Source organism: Anopheles aquasalis, chromosome 2, assembly GCF_943734665.1.
Source record: "Anopheles aquasalis chromosome 2, idAnoAquaMG_Q_19, whole genome shotgun sequence".
NCBI lineage: Eukaryota > Metazoa > Arthropoda > Insecta > Diptera > Culicidae > Anopheles > Anopheles aquasalis.
In genome coordinates this window covers 83,603,154-83,622,847 of record NC_064877.1, presented here as the reverse complement: position 1 = coordinate 83,622,847, position 19,694 = coordinate 83,603,154, and the positions used below count along the sequence as shown (strand labels likewise).

The 19,694-nt window shown below is 50.6% G+C and overlaps 1 protein-coding gene across 1 annotated transcript; it reads right to left on the bottom strand.

Moving 5' to 3' along the window:
* Positions 1-2,320: 2,320 nt before the first annotated feature.
* On the bottom strand, positions 2,321-4,890 carry LOC126572513 (skin secretory protein xP2-like). Its single transcript, XM_050231888.1, has 2 exons — positions 4,733-4,890; positions 2,321-4,343 (listed from the first exon to the last, which is right to left on the bottom strand). The coding sequence occupies exons 1-2, from the start codon at positions 4,742-4,744 to the stop codon at positions 3,225-3,227; spliced, it is 1,131 nt and encodes a 376-aa protein (XP_050087845.1). The 5' UTR covers positions 4,745-4,890; the 3' UTR covers positions 2,321-3,224.
* Positions 4,891-19,694: the final 14,804 nt, after the last annotated feature.

Genomic DNA, 19,694 nt, shown 5'->3' with positions numbered 1-19,694 from the left:
TTCGTGATCGGCGTAACATGCCGATCGTACGTACAACTGTCCGAAGGCTGGCTGGCTACCCGGATGGGGTGCTGGCTGAAAGTAAAAGTTGAACCAACGCGCGCGTCCATTCCTTTCGTAATAAGGGGCGGAACCGGAGGGGCGGGACGGAGCACAGGCACTGTGGACCAGGAGATGGACTGGGTTGACCTGTTCCGATCTCAGATCTCCGCCCCTCCGCGTAGCTCAACCTCTCAACGGAGGAATTAATATTAATGAGACACAACGCAGCAACAGGCAAAACAATGACGATCGTTATGGTTAGGAACGGAGAATCGGAGATCATATCCATTGGTCGCGATCGCCGTGCCGATCGCAGTTTGCAGTCCGGTACGCCTCGGCGACAATGTATCGAGCTCGGAGCGGACAGCATGCAATGCAGTTCGTGGTCGGGTTTGGGAGTTCCCATGTGGCAGCTGTTGGTGTGTCTTTCGTTCGTTTATTTACTAACTAACCTTAATTCATTTAAAAAAAATATTTGAAAAAAAGTATCAACATTTGTTTTCTTTAAGAAACTCATGTAATGTGCATTAACGAATGAAAATGAGGAATAAAAAAATCTGTGTAATAGTTTTTATGCTTCCAAGGACACGGTGAATTTTTCTAATGTTTTTCAAAATATTTATAAAAATTCTTCGTTTCAAAAATTAAAAATTAAGATGTTCCAAATAGTGAAATTTTAATAAATACTTCAGTATCATCTAAGCGATCTAAGTTTTCAATAAAAAGCAGTCTTGAACTACACAAAACATTTCTCAGTTTATCAGCCCACACAGCCACAATCTACAGATTATCGTCCGGATTGACGTAACCGTTAAACGATCATGATATAGATCGGACATCAATCGCTCTAAACTGCTCCTAATAATGCCATAAAAGGCTCATAAAATGCATAACACCTTTTCTGGACCCGGCTATCTCGCTCACCTTAATTAAACAAATGATCCACGATCGGGCGACGATATCACCGAGCACCCTTCTGAGAAATCATAAAACACATTAACACGCCCGCACTCCAAAGAGCGGTACGTACATTGTAATCTATTTTCCGCCCGATTTTCGTTTCCCTCTGAAAACGTTGAGATCAAGATGCTCGAGATCGCTGTAGCAGCAGCAGCAGAACAAACCTCTCGAGACATGAGATGGTAATGGTTATGCCATGTAATTTGCGATTGAGAAACCCCAGGCTCCTATTGCCCTCAAAACAACAATGAATGAACGGTTTGGGGAGGGCGATTGAAGGGGTGAGAGGGCCAGAGAAAAGCCCCGTGGCTACAGGAAAATGCGAGAGAGAGGCGGGAGAGAGAAAGAAAGAGCAAGTGTTTCACCGAGCCACGAGAACGGCCGCTTGCCACGCGACTCCCCAAAAAGGCGGCTTGACCTTTGTCGGTGGATCTCTCGTTGGATGCGGAGCACGCCGGCGCACCATCGGCAAAGGGGCAAAGTGGGTGAGCTGGGATGCGGTTTCACGCCTGCGCGCGCGCGCTGCGTTACCGCATCGGCGAACCAAACAATCGAAGACGAAGCTGCAAGCGGAATGCTGGAATAACGTTCACAAGATCGCGACGCTGCTGCTGCTGCTGCTTCGATGGCGTGTTTGCGATGGCAAGATGTAAGGCAAATTCCATTCTGCACCCACCATCAACCAAACAACCATCCAGTGCTCGTGCTTTTGGATGCACCATGGGTTGCAGATGGGAAGATGACTCCCTCACGGGTGGGTTGTGTGTGTTCTGAGTGGGCCACAACATTCCTAACGCGATGCTGTTATGGTGGGCCCCGGCTCTTCAACTAGGCCGAGTCATTATGCGCGCATACACGTGTATGTAGACGCCATTGTTGCGCAAGCGATGCAATTGGAAACGATCGTTGGATCATCTGTCGGTCTTGACGGTGGAGAAGCCACAGCTCCATGTTTGGTCCATGGTTTGCACTCAGAACAAATGTCACTCGAGGGTAATGGATGTCGGTGGCAGGCCCATAACTTCGTCTCTTTGCGATCAAGTTCGCAGCAGTCTTACGGCGCTGCTCACATCCGGTGTTCTAGGTGTTTTGGGCCGACCAACGTTCTGCTCATCATTGTCGCGGTGCTTGAACAGCGCACAACAGCGAGAAGGGGTCAACTGGAACGAGTTTACGATGGGAATGTCCTTGAAAAGCCCCGTGGCACTCAATGGAGCAGCTCGAACAGGGCCATTCCTAGTCTGCGATTGTCCAAGAAAACCTGATTCCAATTAATGTTTTATCCACGGTTGGCTTGTTATTGTATAATATCTTTGTTTCGTTTATTTTCGCATCTTATTTACACGTAATATATAATAAAAAAAAAAAACAGACAGACACACAATATACATCATGCCCTTTCGAGTGCGAACCTTCTCTTCTCTGCTTCTGCTTCTCAGCCGGAAGTCACCAACCACCGGACACCTGGTGGTCTGTGCGTCCGTGCGTGCGTGCGTTCGAGCGATTAGATCTCTCTCATCTCAATTCCAGTTTCCGAATTTCCTCTTTAGTTTGCTTTTGTTTGCAATTTTGCTCTACAAAAATGTCAAAAACAACTTGCTGCTCGACGCGACGGTTGTGCGACGCTAAAGTGTCTAAAAAAAGTGTCGCTAAAGTGACGCACGGACATTTGGGCGCCTCCATCGTGGTGGTGGTGGTGTGGCTGATACTCCCATGTACTAATCGTAGTAATGCATGATGGAAAGAGGAGAAGAAGAAGAAGAAGGAAAAGACAGGCAGTGTGGTTGGATGGTGGGTGGGGGGCGGGCAGTGCGTTGCGAATCACGATCACATTATCACAATCGTCGGCGCTATAATTGATCAGACCTGATCTTGTTCCGTTTTCCGTTCCTCATCAAACCAAACTCCGGCTCGATGAGCGATGAGTGAGTGAGTGGGGAGTATGTGAGATGTGGTGAGGGGTGAGAAGGAAGAAGAGGACGATTGGTGTACTGGTGCTCGATGATGAGGTCGATAGCTATTAAAGGATCGAGATGGCTCTGGCTCTCGGTCGTTCTCGAGTGGTCAAGACAGAGGAGTGTGCTCCGTGGCAGGTGCTTAGTGGTTCGTTAGTATCCCGATTGGTTGTGTCCTCTATCCCTTGCCCTCTTGATCTCTCTCTCTCTTGGTGTATAGAAAGAGTTCTAGATCTAGATGCTCTCTCTCTCGCTTTCTCTATTTCCTTAATGGTGATAGCTGTAGTCGTGACCGTAACCGCTGAAGCTAGTATAGCTCACATCATGATGGTGGTGGTGATGATCGTGCACCGGAACCGGCACGGCAACTGGCACCTTCACCGGTACCGGCACATGCTTCTCGACCGGAATGTGCTTCTCAACGTGCACCGGGTATGGGCGATCGATCGGAACCTTGACCGGGTACGGCACTGGCTTCTCCACGGTGTACGGAACGTGCTTCTCGACGTAGTAGGGCTGTGGGACGGGCACCTTCACCGGGTACGGAACCGGCTTCTCAACATGCACCGGATAGGGACGATCGACTGGGACCTTCACTGGGTACGGGACAGGCTTCTCGACGGTGTACGGGACCGGTTTCTCAACCTCAACCGGATACGGTGCTGGCACATGGACTGGATAAGGACGATCGACCGGAACCTTCACGGGGACCGGGACCTTCTTCTCCACGGTGTACGGCACTGGGACGGGGACCTCCACCTTCACCGGTACCGGCACATGCTTGGTCACTTCGTAGGGCTGCGGTACCGGTACCTTCACCGGGTATGGGACATGCTTGGTAACTTCGTAAGGCTGCGGAACCAGCACCTTGACGGGGTAAGGACGATCGACCGGAACATGGACCGGGTAGGGGACCTTCTTCTCAACGGGGTATGGGGCCGGCACATGGACTGGCACCTTGACGTACTCCTTGACATGGACTGGGACATGCTTGACCACCTCGTAGGGCTGAGGAACGGGCACCTTCACGGGGTATGGGACATGCTTCTCGACGGTGTATGGAATGTGTTTCTCCACGGTGTACGGCACCGGAATTCCCTTTACCAGTGTGACCGTCTTGGTGACATCCGTGTGTCCACCGAGGTACACTCCGTGACTGCCGTAATGGTGGCTGTGGGCGTCATGGTACGCTCCGCCGTGATGTCCACCACCGATGTAGCCCACATCGAGCCCATTGATGCCGTACCCGTAGCCCAGACTGAGCAGACCACGTTTGTCCAGCTTCTTCTCCAACGGGACCGCCGACTTACCGCCCTCGGTCGCCTCCGACTTCTTCTGCTCTGATTCGGCGTTGGCCGAAACCAGCAAAAGGGCCGACAGACAGATCTGCAGAAGAGAAGGAACCCAACGGGGATTAGAAACTGTTGAGCACACGCATGAAGGCTTGCGATCGAAGATTCCACGATGGCCACGTTGTGTCACTTTTTGAACCAATTTCTAACGAGAACGAGACTTTTAAAGACATTGAAGAACTTGAAACTCTTGAACTAAAAGGTCCTGAAGCAGGTCCTGGGAATTTTTTGATCAACTAGCACACTACAATCGCTTCACTAGACTTCGCTTCACTTTTTTTCGATTCATGGCAACTACTCTTCACTTGGGCTACTAAGATTAACGAGAAAAAACGGACACAACCAGGGCAGGCCACGAAGAATCCTTAGATCCAGGCTCCAGAAGATCCAGATGCTTGGTGACCACCACCCCGCTGTACTCACAAACAACTTCATTGCGACTCAGCGACTGCTGCTGCTGCTGCTCCTTCGAAGCGAAACCACGTGTGCGCAACTGTGGCGGTTCCAGACACCGAACTGGATGCTGATTTGTGCTAAGTCGCCGCTTTTATACTACTTAAAACGGCGGAATTCAGCTGCTGCTGCTGCTGCCTTCCCGTCCCCTTCTCGGCACTGTTTTCTGCATTCAATACCACCGCCGTCGTGTGCGACACCGTCGGCGTCTCCCACCCTTGGTTGGTCCGGCCAATCGTTCGGTCGGACGGTCGTTTGGTCGGTTTCGAGGGTGGCAAAAGCTACAGCGACCGAGCGTCTCCCTCCCAGAGTGAATGAAATCGAAAGGGATGAGCACCCCAGCACGCATGCGATGAACCGGCGGTTGAGTGGCCAGCGCGCTCCACTAAGTCACCATCCGCGCGATCGCGTACTATTCCGCTGAGTGCACGATGATCGTGAGTTGCTGCCGCCTCGAGAGTGGTGGTAAGCTAGCTATCTCCTCAAGCTGGTTATCGGTGGTTCACTGGAGGTAGTGCCCGAGATCTAGAAGCGTCACTGGAGAGCCGCGGATTGGATCTTTGGTTGGTTGTCGATGGAAGGGGCTCGACTTTTCCGGGGCGTGAGTTCCAGGAAATGTGTTTGCGGCTGTGAACCTGGGGCGTGTTTGCGAACAGGAATTTCCCACGTCTCTCCGCTCCGCTCTGAAGTACGCTTTGCGCAAGATGTCGGTCAACCTTGAAGTGCGACCATGCAAATTCGTCCGCTCGTTCGTACGTTCGTTGGTTTAGATAATTGAGAACGAAGTGAGATCGCTCTCGAGCGTGCGTTGTGCGTTGTGAATGGCAGCGTCTTTGTCAAACGGGAAGGAAGTCGTGTTTCCGCTGCTTATGTGGCACGTTATGATTGTTTTCCACGGCCACGCCAACACGCCGGTTTAATTGATCATTTTGGCGGCATTCTGTACAACCTTGGGTGCGTTTGGCCTAGATTAGCCGCAGTTCGCAGTTCACAGTGCGAATCGATGTGGAAATGTGGACGCACGAGGCAAATGAGCGGCAATTTTATGCTCATTTCCTTCCGTTCCTCACAGCTGAATGGTGCCCTCCTGCACTGAAGGATGTTCTAGTTACCTTAGGTCCTTAGTGAGCTGGTGAGAAGAATCTACTCGAACTCGTTGACCTCGCACGCAAATAGCTTGGCGATTGGCTAACAACACCACCACTGCCATCGCAAGCGACCGGTGCGCGCGAGGTCTATAATGTCTCTCGAGACGACTACATTCCATCTACCACAGTCACAACGTGGTTCATGCTCTCATAACGCAAGAACCCGATGCGAGCTGCTGATGGTGCGACCGAGTGGCTCAAAAGCTAAAATGTTGTGATCGAGCGCAGCGCGATCGAGACAAAAGATAAACTAATCATCGCTAATGAGATGGGATGGGATGTTGATGGTTAATCGCGCTCATTGTCATGGTTGGTTAGCAAGAACGCAATGGCAACGATTAGAAAACTGAACACAAGAGATGAGCCCATAAATTGTGGTATCCACTGCGGTGTGTGACTAGTTCGCGCATCGTAAAACCATCGTTCACCTCCCAGTGATGGTCTGATTTGTCGTGCGACAACAAACCCCCCTTCCAAGGACACCTCAGGGAAAGCAATGAGATCGATGACCTTGGCGTCTCTTGGTGTGGGTGACGTTCTCAACCTTCAGACACGACGTTCAGGTCGACCAAATGCGTGAAGCCCACATCTGATCAGCATAAATCAAGCATCCAGCCAGCCGACCAGCACCTGAACCACAAACATCATTTCTCAGCCTTGAACGGAGGACAGGCCCTGCTGGTGCTGGTATGCAACCGTCCACTGGCCACCTTTTTGGTGTACTTTTGATGGTGGTTTGACCATTGTCGTGACGACGACGTGCGCGTGGTCGACATAATTAGTTCAAGATTACTCACCAAGACTGTGGGCAGCGTGAGATGATGGTGATGATGATGATGATGATGATGGTGGTCACCAGCACCACCACCATCTGATGCCATCGGACGCTCAATCGAGCTGAACACAACACACTCCGGTTGCTGCTCCGGTGCCCGTAGCATAATCGGTACGCTCGGTACGCAGTCAACCAATCCATAAATTAATTAACCTGCGTGCTCACCTCGCTGTCCGGTCACTGCTCATCATCACAGCCGATGTTTGGACCGTGGCTACGGCGTTCGTTCATTTGTTTGTTTTCGTTGCGGACATTGCGGAATGGCGCCACACTTTGGTTGGCGCTCCGGATTCTTGGGCAACCGTTTGAGTAATCTCGGGCCAACAATCGGGCGGGCGGGGTGCCAAGCATAAATACACACCCACCCCGAAGAGTGACACGGTGACCCTTGACTTGGCCAAATTTGAATCCATTACTCAACACCCGGTCACCCCGGGTCTCGTTCCGGGTACATGTGTGTTTGGCAAATGGGTTGAGAAGCAGAACGCGGAACAGAGAATGCAACAAGGGCGAAGGCAGTCACACGATATATGGGGCCGTTCTAGATCACCACACACGCCATGATGCATGGGAACACATGGTGACTGCTGCAGCTACTGAAAACGTGGCTTCTCGGTGCAAATGTCGAGCATGGCAATGGTGTGGCCCCCCGGGGTGGAAGGTGTGGTGCTCAGCCAGCCAGCTCTCAATGTTATCTCCGGTCCTGCATCAGATCATGCAAAACAATATCGCACGCTCGCAAAAAGGTCCAACCGAACCCCCCGGGGTGGTGATCTTGTGACCTGCGCTACACATTAAATGGTGAGATAATTGTGGGGTTTTGGGTTTCCCGAGCTGCCGTGGAAAAGGCGTTCGATGTTGTGGCTGCAAAGCGAACAAATCGAATGCAATGCACACTAAAGCGATAGTTTTTACATGTTCTTGGGTGCGCCCAGATTTGAGCAAACATATTTTTCCTCTGTTCCTCGCGCTCTTTGACATTCGCTGGAGGCTGGGTAAATGTCTTGGTACGATAAAGGTCTTGTGAAGGATTCAATTTGCATCGTCTTCAATTAGAGTTGACGCAAAACAACACTACGTGACTTTTGTGAGGACGCATTTGGGTGTTATTTTTAAATTTAACTATTTTCAAGTTGATAAGCGCTGCAGCTGATGTTGATGCACACCGTACCGTACCCTCTCTTCTTATCGAACAATGCAGCATGACTCGACAGAAGCAGCAGTTCGCCGAGTTCGGTTGCCAGCGCATGCCTTTTGAAGCCGGCAGCATGATTCAACCGGCTACTGAACTGAAAGCAGGCGACAACACACAACAATAACGGCAGCAACACCGCTGCGCAATTTCGCTATCAACGCTACGGTCTCCCTTCCCTTCCCCTTCCCTTGAATGGGGCCATCGACCCTTTTGCAGTATTTAGGTCGGTTGCCCTAAAACCTACGCCAATGCCATTTGCGCGTGTCCCAAGGATTCCTTCAACACTCTTTCTCAACCATTCAGCTCACGGACGGACGGACGCATGCACGCACACCAGTGACGCAGACGCCCTCGTGATGTGACTCGTGAACATCTCTCCGGCCCCAAACAAACTCGCATGATCTGGCTGCTGTTTTATTTTTTCGCAATCCAAAATCGGTTGCTTGCTGTTGTTGTGTGACGCATCGACCCACCGGTTAAGAAGAAGATGTAACAGTGTGGGAAAACCCACACGCCCGTTGTGCGAAATGTATAACAAACCGAATTCCAATCCGCCGAATACCGACCACCTTTTATCCGCAGTAGTCCATTGTGTGGTCGCAAATCTCGTACTTCGAATCTTTACCATTTTTCAACGGAGCACCGAGGCGGCTATCTTCTTTTGGGGGACAATTTACGGTCAGTGATAAGTCCATTCATCATCAGAACGTAAGATGAGAACACGATAAACCAGCTAGCGAGGGCTTTAATGTGTGCGGTTCATGGTTTTGTTAATGATTTATGATATACGATCGTCCGTCGTGCTCTTGGCTACTGGATCATCGGGTGCTACTACGACGCATAGAAGATGATTTAATCTTCCTGCACGCCGAGGAGGTGCACGCTCGGGTCTCGCGATGAGCCGGCAACCAGCGCGCGGTAATAACACACGTGAGCGAGCGATCGTGTACGGTGGGAGCTAGGGGTGTTGTGCGAGCGAGTACTATTTGGAAACAGCGGGAGCTCCCGCGCTTGATGGCAACATGCCAGCATGCCAAGATGTGTGTTCCACTTCTTTGAACACTTCGACAATTCGGTTAAGTGTATTGGCGGTTTTCTGCCCATCAACCGATCGCGCAGAGTACTCTAATGGCAAAATGCCTCTTCAACCTCTTATGACGACTCAAACAAAAGTAGCTGTAGGCTATTCTCTTATGGTGGATTCATTTGAGATCATTTTGTCAAAATAATTTCATTTAAATGATTAATTTTCAATTAGATAATTACATTTAATAACGATAATTTTATTTAAATGATTTTATTTTCATTCAACATATTTGCAATGATCGCGGTAACATAAAAGAAATGAATGTGGCGCCTCTTTCGGCGTCCGCGATCAGCATTCACATTCGATAGCCACCTGAGTGAGTGACATTCACAACCGATCGGCGATCCGCGAATCCGCGACAGGTGGCAACCATTATTGGTCAGCCAAAACCAGCATAGGGAGCATATGCATACACTAGATTGCACATCCCTGCTCCCTAGCTGACAGTTGCGCAGCGCAAATACCGCCGCCGATGACGTCCGCGCAACAAACAAAACAACAGTCGGCCATCCCCCCCGGGAGGGGTGCTGGTGGTGTCGAAATAAATTACAGTTCCCGTCTGGTCGACTCCGAAACTCCTCCATCGAGACCATCGCTGGACTGGACTGCATTTATGCGATGCAACCGAATCGAACGACTCGGAGAGAGGGTCGAGGAGCGTTCTGAGCATCCTGAGTGAGGTCGATCCTCGCAATGCACCTCGAACCGTATGTTTATGCTCTCCTCCTCCACCGAGTGGGACGCTGACGGCATCATATGCTGTCACCCGTGTGTCTGTTGGCGGTCGCGAGCAGACTGCATACCATTGCATCATCGTGGAGCAGGTTGAGGGACGACGACAGGGGACGGGGGCTGGCAGACGTCCATCGGGGTTTCGGTATCGTTATGGTTTCGCGCTGAGTCAATGACAGTCAAAGCCGCTGCTGCTGCCGCTGCCGCTGGTGCTGCTAGACAGCAGACGAAAGATTTCATCATTTGGTAAGCGACGAACCCCCCAGGCCAAGTCACATCTTCTGGACTATCTAGTTTTTTTTGCAACCCCCCGGCTGTCCCTTGTGCCCCTTTCCTTTCGATTCGTGATCGCGTGATCTGATTTTGTGTGCGAGCTTCCGTTTTCCCTACCAGCACTCGATGCAGCGTCGCCGTCAGTCGGCGCAAAAATATTGTAATATTCAAATAATTATCATGCAAGTGAGCTCAATGCGCGGTACGACGGAATCGTTGTTGACGTTTTCCTCATTGGTATTCGTCGCAGGGCGAGTGCATGATGGATTATTTATGCATCTTACGACCGGCTACCGGCCTCTAGCGGCTGCGGAAGAGCCTCGCCCCTTTACGGACGATCGGAATGATGGATCTGTTGGCCCGGTTTCGCGAACATCGCACACAGTTCGAGACCGGAGTGATTGATCCTGCGAGCTCAACAACTCAACAAAAACAATGTCGCTGGACGCGCGGCATCGTATTCACTTCGATAAGACGAAATACTCGCTAAAAAATACGCCTGATCGCTGGTTGCCGGTCACCATAAACCATCCACGGAAGTGCAATAAATCCCGCACAATATCAATTTACGTTTGGTTTGGTTTGTGGTGCCGCGTAAAGGCGACCTCAACGCCACACACGTTCAGCGCACATTACATAACAACGTTTGCCGAGGAATGACACAGTTTTGGCGATCGTCAGCAGGCACACAGGCACACAGACACACGTGCGAGCGCGACTTAGTGATTTCGCGTTTACTTTTCATCATCTAGAAGAGCCTCACGGTGCTACCGTTACTCCGTGCAGAGCCCATTCTTCATCCCACCTACCAATCATCGTTCCAGGCGCCAGGTGCATTGACAAAGCGCTACCTGGGCTCCACAAATCATACAAACTGGCACCGGCTCGCTGTTCTGGTGACGATATGTCCTTAAGTTAATAGACAATTGCTCCGGGCGCCGCCATCTGTGCGATCTTGTGGTGGTCTGCTGCTGCCGTGCTGCTTATTGCTAAATGATTTTGCTCTTGGGCGCGCTGTCTACTTAAGGGGACCGTAATGAGATAAAGAGCGCAGAGCCTTCACTACCGCATTGTCCAGTGTGCATGGTCTGTTTGCATTAGGCAAAGCGCTCTGACTAAAGCCACCCTGATCGCTGTCGATCGGCCACGATATGCAAACCGGGCGCACAGCCATGGGGTTCCCTTCTGGAGCAGCTACCTTATGTAATGAGCCACACTGGCCAGCAAGCAAAGCACCACGGTCTCTGGTGGTGATCGGGTTCGTTCTTGGTCCGCTCCAGCAAGGAAGGCAGGCAGCAGCAAATGAAGGAATCAAACACCCGAACAGCGTCTGGGCTCGTGTGCCTGGGTAGAAAATAGGTTATGGATGGTCTTACGCGCCCCGAGCGTCACCCGGAGAAGCCAGAAACCAGTTGCAGTTGCTGCATGAAGGAAAAGCTCCATTGAAGCGCGCGACGTAAGGCGACGTTGGAAATGGAGTTTGACTCGATCGCTTGCCCCTTCCCGGTGGCAGCGACGAGTTCTCGAGTCTGGTTTCGAGATCGTTTTGTGTGGAGAGGTGCGCCTGGGATTAGTTTAGTTTCTTCTTCATCTTTTTCTCCATTTTCGCCCACCCGGCTCCCTGTGACCGATGGCCGTAGCGGTCACGATGAGCCACGAGTGCTACTGCGCGATGCTCGGTTGGTTTGGATTCTGCAATAGAATTTGCATGTCGAGCGAAGAGATGTCGCGAGGTGGTTACGACTGACGCCGGGTTTTGGACTCGGTGTCGGAATGCACAATGTTGCTGTGATGCCCTGTTGTACCCTGGTTGTTTTTTGATGTAGTGGAGTGTAGTGGAGGCCAATTTTCATCATCGTAATTAGCATTTTCATCTCGCTACATTTTAACATTTTAACACAGATCGCCAACCTCCTGTTGTTCCTTTGCTGCTGCTGCTGCTTCAAATGATGATGAAACCGAGCTCTACCGTCGCGTCAATCAAACAGTCAAAAGGCATTTAAACTATTTGTTGCACCTTACCAACGGCAACATTGACAAGTGGACAACAGGAACTCTCGTAGAATTGCGCCACGTCCATTGCGGGCACAAAATTTTCCTCTCGTTCTCGACACGCTCGCTCGCTCGATGCTGTGATGATGCGATTGATTGAAAGTGCCCATTAGTACCAGTACCTTCCCTCCCTTCCGCCCTCCGAGGTAAACCAGATGGCCAAGCGGCTTCTGTGATCGACGATTGTGGCTCCGCAATGAGACATTTCGCCAACTCCATGTGTCTGTGTGTTTTCCGTGGCCCAATGCCTCGAGAATGCCTACGCACCGTGCGCCACCGTGCGCAACATTGCGGATGTTTTGCGCTCAAACATCCAAGCTCGAACGTACTTGAACTCCGGCCAACCAGTTTGGTTCGGTGTGCCAAGTGCCACCACTAGCAGCAACGGCAGCATGTAGAAGAAATTTAATGACATTGTCAATCTGAAGAAACGGCCGGTTTTGCGGTTTGAATGCGCCAAGCCAGCCAGCCAGCCAGCCAGCCAGCGCGCGCTGGTAGTGGAACTAAATGGATGCAAAAAGTCAGCAAATCGCACACCATTAGGGGGAGTGTTTTGGTGGTAGCGAAGGAAGGTTGGGGGTGGCTAGTGGCATTGCGATCTCGGCGTAAGATGAGAGATTTAATTACACTCGTTGTCGCCACCTACTGCCCTACTGCCTTGGTGTTCGGTTCGGTTCGGAAGGTTGGAAAGGATCGCGACCGCGTGTTCGCGTGTCGCGGGCGCTCGCTGTAGTGACCATGAGGGAGAGGAACCAGCGCCATTTCCTTGAGCGTACGGTGGTTCTCCATTTAAAACTCGCTTATACTGTGTGCGCTTAGTGGATGGTACTAAGTGACGCGACATGTAATAATGTCGTTGTCGAAGGCAAGGATTCCAGCATTTTCGCAAGCGTGCTCGGAGTGCCCTGGTTCCCTTTCGATTTTTTGTTTTGTTTCTATGTTTTGAAGTTCATGCTGCTACCATCTTTGGCTCCTGTTTGAGCAACTTGAGCAACAGGCGACGAAAACCGAGAAGCAAATAAACAATAAATCAAGCAATGGAGCGAAGGCTCAAGTTGCGCTCGATCGGCAGCACGAAACGACAATTATGTTGCCCCGAATCTTAGCGCCAGGTCGCCGTGGTCTCGCCGGGCCGGTAATAAATCGATCGCGATCGCGATTGAACGATCCGCGGATCATCGGTAAGGTGTGATATTGCCGGTGCACGTTAATTTGAGGCCATAAATCACTCGCAAAACGCCTCCAATCATCGAACGGGCCCCTCAGACACCGAAATTGGTGCCGTCTGCTTTCCTGAGATCGAGAGAGCGACGCCGTGCGCGCTTCTTATCGCTTCGTTCAGCGCGCTCCAGAAGGCTGTCGACACCTTTCGCTTGCTGGTGGCCGAGAATAAAACCATCAGTGTTTGTGGAATGTTATTGCCGATTTATGTGGTGCCACCATTTTAAGGGTTCAACCGGACTGCATTCGCAAAACAGTTTTATGGTTTCGTCCCTGAGATGAACAGAGAGGTTCTTCGGATAAGGTGAACGTCTTCGAAGGTCTCCTGGATGGAAGGGATTCTTCTTATCGCTAGTTGAAAGCCTGGTGACACTTTGCGCCATCCAGTTACATTTTCTTAATTGTCGTCGAACGATTTTCATTCGATCTGCTTCGAACCACTGACTTCTGATCACTCTTGGTCACCGATTTTAGTATCGATCGCCATCAGCCGTTCCATTTCTCATCGGATTAAACGGCACTCGATCGATCGTTCGATCGGTAATTGATTGCTCTGCAACGAAACCAGATCATCTTCGGCACGATCGGTCGTCGAGGTTGAATGGATAAACTGCTGCTAGCTGGACCGTCCGTCCGGCGCATTATCGCGCAACCGTTCGTTGAAGAACCGAGCTGCTGGAGTGGAATGTTGTAATCTACGTGCTCGAGATGACCCCGGATTGGTGGCTGAATCACGAATCACGATCACCGCTTGTGCCGCTGGACGCGAAAGAGGCTGGTAAGTGAAGCAATCCACCAACGCGGTTCGAACGTTCCAACCGGACATAATTCCGCTGCCGTGTGTCCCTCATACCAACGTACTCGATCGCTCGCCTCACGCTTGATCCGGCTAAGTGGTCGCGCGCTTCATCGTCTGTCTCGAAGCTCCGGGGCTCCGTTCGAAGTGAAAGCCCTTTTGCGACGCGAACGGAACCAATCGAACGGTTGGGAGGAAAGGGCAGGAGGAGGGAAATTGGGTCACCAGGTCCGGCATGTGCGCCTGTGCGGGAAATACCGAACAGGGACGCGACCTTGAACTGACCGAACCGGAATGGCCGGCCGGTCGCTTCCCTATTTTGCCTATTGGTTTCACTTGCTGGCGGTGTTGCGCGATCGCGACCGAATCGAATGCGAAGGGCAATTCAAAACAGTAGCACGGCGTCCGAACCTGCACAAATGTGGGTCACGTGCGGTGCGTCGCGTTCGCCAAAAACATCCGGACGGACGTCGCGAGCCGCAAGGAGGAGGAATTACGTAAAACTCACAACGGGGTAGCCAGATCTGTAGCTCGAGCGCTACTGTCTGTCCAGGTTCATTATCTTAAAGGGGGGGGGAGGATTGAGTGACAGTGATCGAGCTGGTGCACGCTGGTGGAAGAAGCAGCAACAAAAAGAAGCGTACGCAATGTATGATTGCTGTGGTTGCGTTGAGCACCCCGATCTGGAAACCGCGTCTCACGGGAATGTCCGCTGACGTTCTGCATGGCGACATATGTACCAACATGCTTGCTGTCTGTCCGTCTGTCAGGTTACTAGCGAGCATGCGCCAAGGTACACGCATTTGTTACGCATAAGCATTCCAGCAGCATGGAGCACCGGCGATCAGGAATTCAACCGTATCCGGCACATTGCAGCAGAATCTACAAACTTGTGGCCTCCCCGTTTCCAATCTGACCACGATTGATTGAGACATTCAAATGCTACTTCATCCACAACCTTTCTTCATTCCCAATCGATTCAAAATGTGCTGCATGGCGCATGGTGCGGTGACATTCTCATCGGCACGTCCTCACCAACGAGAACAAGATGAACTGGTTTTGATAAGAACGATCCCAAGGGGTTCCATTGTCGTGAATGTCGTTCAATTTGTACCCTACTGGTGGCCTTGATATTTGCAATGTCTATGCACCGACATCGGCACCATTTCTTAATCTTCTGGCACTTTGACGGGGCGACCGCTAGCCGACGATTGTTTGCAAGATGAATGACGACACCAAACAACTCTCAAGGCACGATGAATCGATATTTGGATTCAGTTTGGAGATGCGCGCAATCGCACCAACATAATTGTGGTCAGATTAATGTTCGTTTGGCGTATGGCCAGTAGCGTAATTGCGTTTTTTTTTGCACCGAAAATTCATCCCCCCAAGAGAAAACCCAGCGCTACTAATGGCAGATGAGCAGAAACCATCAACCACCATTAAACAAAAAGAGAGCCACTAAACACATTTGTTGGTTTTTTTGGGCACCTAGCGTCTGCCAGTCCATAATTCGATGCACTCGGTACATCACGACCACTACCACCGATGGCCCCCTCATGGGGAGCCTCAGCTCGTGCCGTGCCATTTATGACATTTCTTCTCTCGAATAGCGGCGACATACGCGGCGCCGCGAAACCTTGAGCGCGGTGCATGATTCGTGAAGAAGTGCTTTTGGGAGATTTTGGGAAGGGATTGTAACCAGCTGCCGATGACCGATGCTGATGCTGACATTTAACGGCTTACCAGCGGCTTGTAAATCACCCGCTGGGGTTTAGAAGAAGAAGAGAACTTCATCTTAAAAAAAAGATCGCTCAGTGCATTGCTTCATAATAGCGTTGGACCGCTGCAAGCTATCCCGACATGATCGAACCAAGCGTTCCCGTTAATATATTTGCTCGGCGGGAATTTGAGATTAAACGAGTGCCCTGCGATCGTTTCTTTTCAATTTCACCGTCCCATTTTTCCCGGCAAATGCAGCCCATAATGGCCAATGATCATGATCAACGTTTGCGGCGATTACGCGGACGCGAGGTCGCGATCGGAGGAAGGGTTTATTATGCAAAAAGCGAAGCTATCTAGCGCTTGTCTGCTGTGTCTCTCTCATTATTTCGAACGGCCAAAGGCGGTCGCGCCAATCGCTGGACAAGCGAGCGCACAAGAGCTGTCCGTTCTGGCAGCTTTTCCGCAAAAACGATGAAAGAGCCGCCATCCAGCGAGTAGCGAGCTCGCTAGCTGCAGATTTCAGATCGTAGATCGAAAAGCAGCGTCTGGCCACCGCTGCTACTGTGGAGCGAGTGGGTTGTGGGCTTAACTACCGGCAGCTATCAATCAGATTGTGTGCCACCGTTGCTGCTGCTGGTACTCTGAATTGATCGATCAAAAATTATCAATCAGCACTAGGCCGAGGACCTTCACCGAGGGATTGATATGCGTTAAGTCACAGTTCAATCAATCGACCCTTCGGTTGAGGTCGATTTTAATCAATCAACACAGCACTCAGCACGCTCAGCGAAGGTTACGGATGAAAACGGATCAGATGCTGCGGTGTCCGATTGATTGCTCCGAGAGAAGCCAAAAAGAGCTCGACGGGTGTGAAGCGGTAAATTTAATTAAGGACCCAACCCGGGCGAAATGTCGAGCGCCAGTGATCAGTAGTGGCCCAATGGCTGGTGTGTGGCACTGAGAAAGAAAAGGGGTGGTAGTGTTTCAGGTTAATAATTGACATTATCACTTGTTGTTGAAAGCAATTATAATATTTGCTCTGTTTCTCTTTGACTGCAGTGGTTGCCGTTGCTGCTGCTGCTGGTGGTAATCAATGATTGCCTTGCTCCCGTTAATGGGAGACGGCTCGAAATAACGAAACAGCGCGGAAAGCACACCGGGCACCTGGATCGATTGTTTAGCAAGGGAACACAATGTGAACCGTGTTGCACCCTTTATGCTGCTGCTGCTGCTGCTGCTGCGCATGGCGCATACATGCATTGTGCAACACGCTGATCGTACGTACCGATCGTCTTGCCTGCCGTGGCCACGTGTGTGCGTTTGTTGTGGTGCTCGGTGGGTGAATGCATGCCAGACAGAGCCCGCTGGCTTTTCTCTTCGCTGGGCGATCTTGCGCGGGACTCATTCCTTTTCCTTTTCCTTTTTGCTTTGATCGATCGTTTTGTTTTGATCTTTCTCGCTCGTTCACTCGGACGCTCGTTTGGTTTACATTAATCCATCCTTTCAGCCTTTTTGGGCTGGACACTGGGGAACTGGGAGGGTTTGAATAGAAACATGGTGGCATGGTCGAGGCGTGAGTGGGCCAAACCTTTTTTTAAGTAGGTGGCACGCGTTAAGCAATCCGCCAGCAAACGATCAGTGCATGAATGCAACGGGCCCTCAATTCTTATCCGTGCATCTTTTTCGATTGGCCGTCTGTTAAGCGTCGCTTTGTCGGTCAGTTCAGTTCAGTCGCGGGCTGCAGGGCTTTTCACCTCACGTCAGTCGCTTGTAAAATGACTAATTGTTATACATTTCTCGCTCATAAAGCGTTCCCCATTTCGCCTCCCGCACCTAACTTACCACACTTTTTCCCTTCATTTTCTGTTCCACAGATACTTCTTCTCGAACGTGTTACAGTTTCAAATCTATCGCTCGCTGTGCACCGCGTCCGGCCAGTACGACCCACGGGATCCCGACAAGCCGTTGCATAAGTGTGACATCTACCGGCAACCGGCGGCCGGCAACATTCTCAAGTGAGTATCCCGGTTCCCTGTTCAGGTTTCCGCAGGTTTGATACAGGACGACAGCTGTCAATACGACGCTACCTCAAGGACAGAACGGTGGTCTTCCAGACGGCGGCAAAGTGGTCGTGGGACCGTCCGTTGCGCTAAATGTCATCTCAGCCATCCGACACTCTGCGGTTAATGGAGGAAAAACAAAACCCCAAATGTGACCCCATTTTCACTCTCTCCCCTTCTCTCTATCTGGGTGTGATCCAGTTAATTTTTGTGCTTGTTGCGCTTCAGGACCACATCCACATGGTCCATAGGCCGATGATGGGATTTTGATAGTTACATCAACCGGGCCGGGAACAAGTGGTCTCTGGTCTGGTTAACCGGCATAGGTTGGGGCCAGCCTTTCTACCATTAAATATCAGCTAGCCAGCCGGCCGGCTGGTGGATATTTTTGTGGGCAATTCAACTCCACACGCGGCACGCTTAAGGAGAAGGAGATTAGGTAATGCGGGAATAGGGGTTAATTCCTTTTTCAGAAATTAACCAGAAGGCGTATGGGGAGCCCGTTTGCGTGTGCAACGCGATAAGCAGCATGTTCGAGATAAGTTCGAGCGCGTGTCAATGGTCTCTTGTATGTCGTTTTGGTTAATTATGAGCCCACAAGGATTAGCTGGGGTGCGTAATGATGTGCTAAGCAGGAAACTTAGGATTGGTTTTATCGAACGGAGATGTCGATAATTTTCTTGCGTAGAGTGTCATAATACTCTGGAAGGCGATAACGAAGTCTGGACACTCGTGTATGGTGATTCAAAGCGAATCGTGAAAGTGATACACTCATTTGGAGAGAACTCGAAATTGTTTGCTAATTAGAAAAACGAAAAATCGATTATTAATGGACTATCTCGCCAACATGGTTAGTTCTGGTCAAACGTTGATAATTCTGAAGGCATAAAAAATAAGAAATGTTTTTTAAAATGCTGGATACCAACTACTTGGTGTACACATTTATAAAAGAGTAGTTGTTTTTTATTTCAAGAATACATTCTGAAATTTCAATTCTTCTTTCACAAGATGTTTGTTTATAGCACATTTGTAGTAAAAATAATCACATCCATTTGACTGTACTAACTAAAGATATTTGCTAGAATATTTTCACTAAGGATTGATAAAATTTTGGTGATATTTAAGAAATGAAGAGCTGCGCTCGGTATAAGTAGATTCTCGATTTTCTAAGCATGCATTTAAGTCTTTTCTAAGAGTGCATCTCAATCCCAACAGCTGACGGATGCACTCAACACAAGAATGACTAGCGCGACAGAATTCGATCCTATGGCGTGGCTAGGCGAGGGCCTGAAAAAAGTAACGTGTCACGCTCCGCTCATTACGCCACTGATTGACGCATTGTCACCCATAAATCGTCGCCCGTCTGCATGGGCTTATCCCCCGTGGGTTAAGATGTGTGTCACAGCCACAGCCACAGCCACAGCCTCCGCCACAGCCTTTTGGCCGTAACACTTTCAAACGCACACTGGCTTCTGGTTGTCTGGTTCATGCTCGTGGCCGGAGCATACGATGCCGACGCCGACGCCAACGATGATGATGATGATGCATCGAGCGTCTCTGGTAATTGTAGCTCGCGAAACGTTTGATTTGCACCCGCTGGGAGTGCAAGCACTTGCGTAATGCGTGAACCGCCAGTCGCCCGTCGCGTGGTCTGACTGTGAGATGCAGTTGCAACTGACCAGCATTTAGGCAGCAGGGGGCTTGTGAATGCCCACAAGGAAGAGGCATCCTGGGTGAATGGCTTTGGCCGTTTGTCACTCGCAGCGGTTGCAACGAAATATTTAAAAATGAAACAGGGAAAAGAGGCG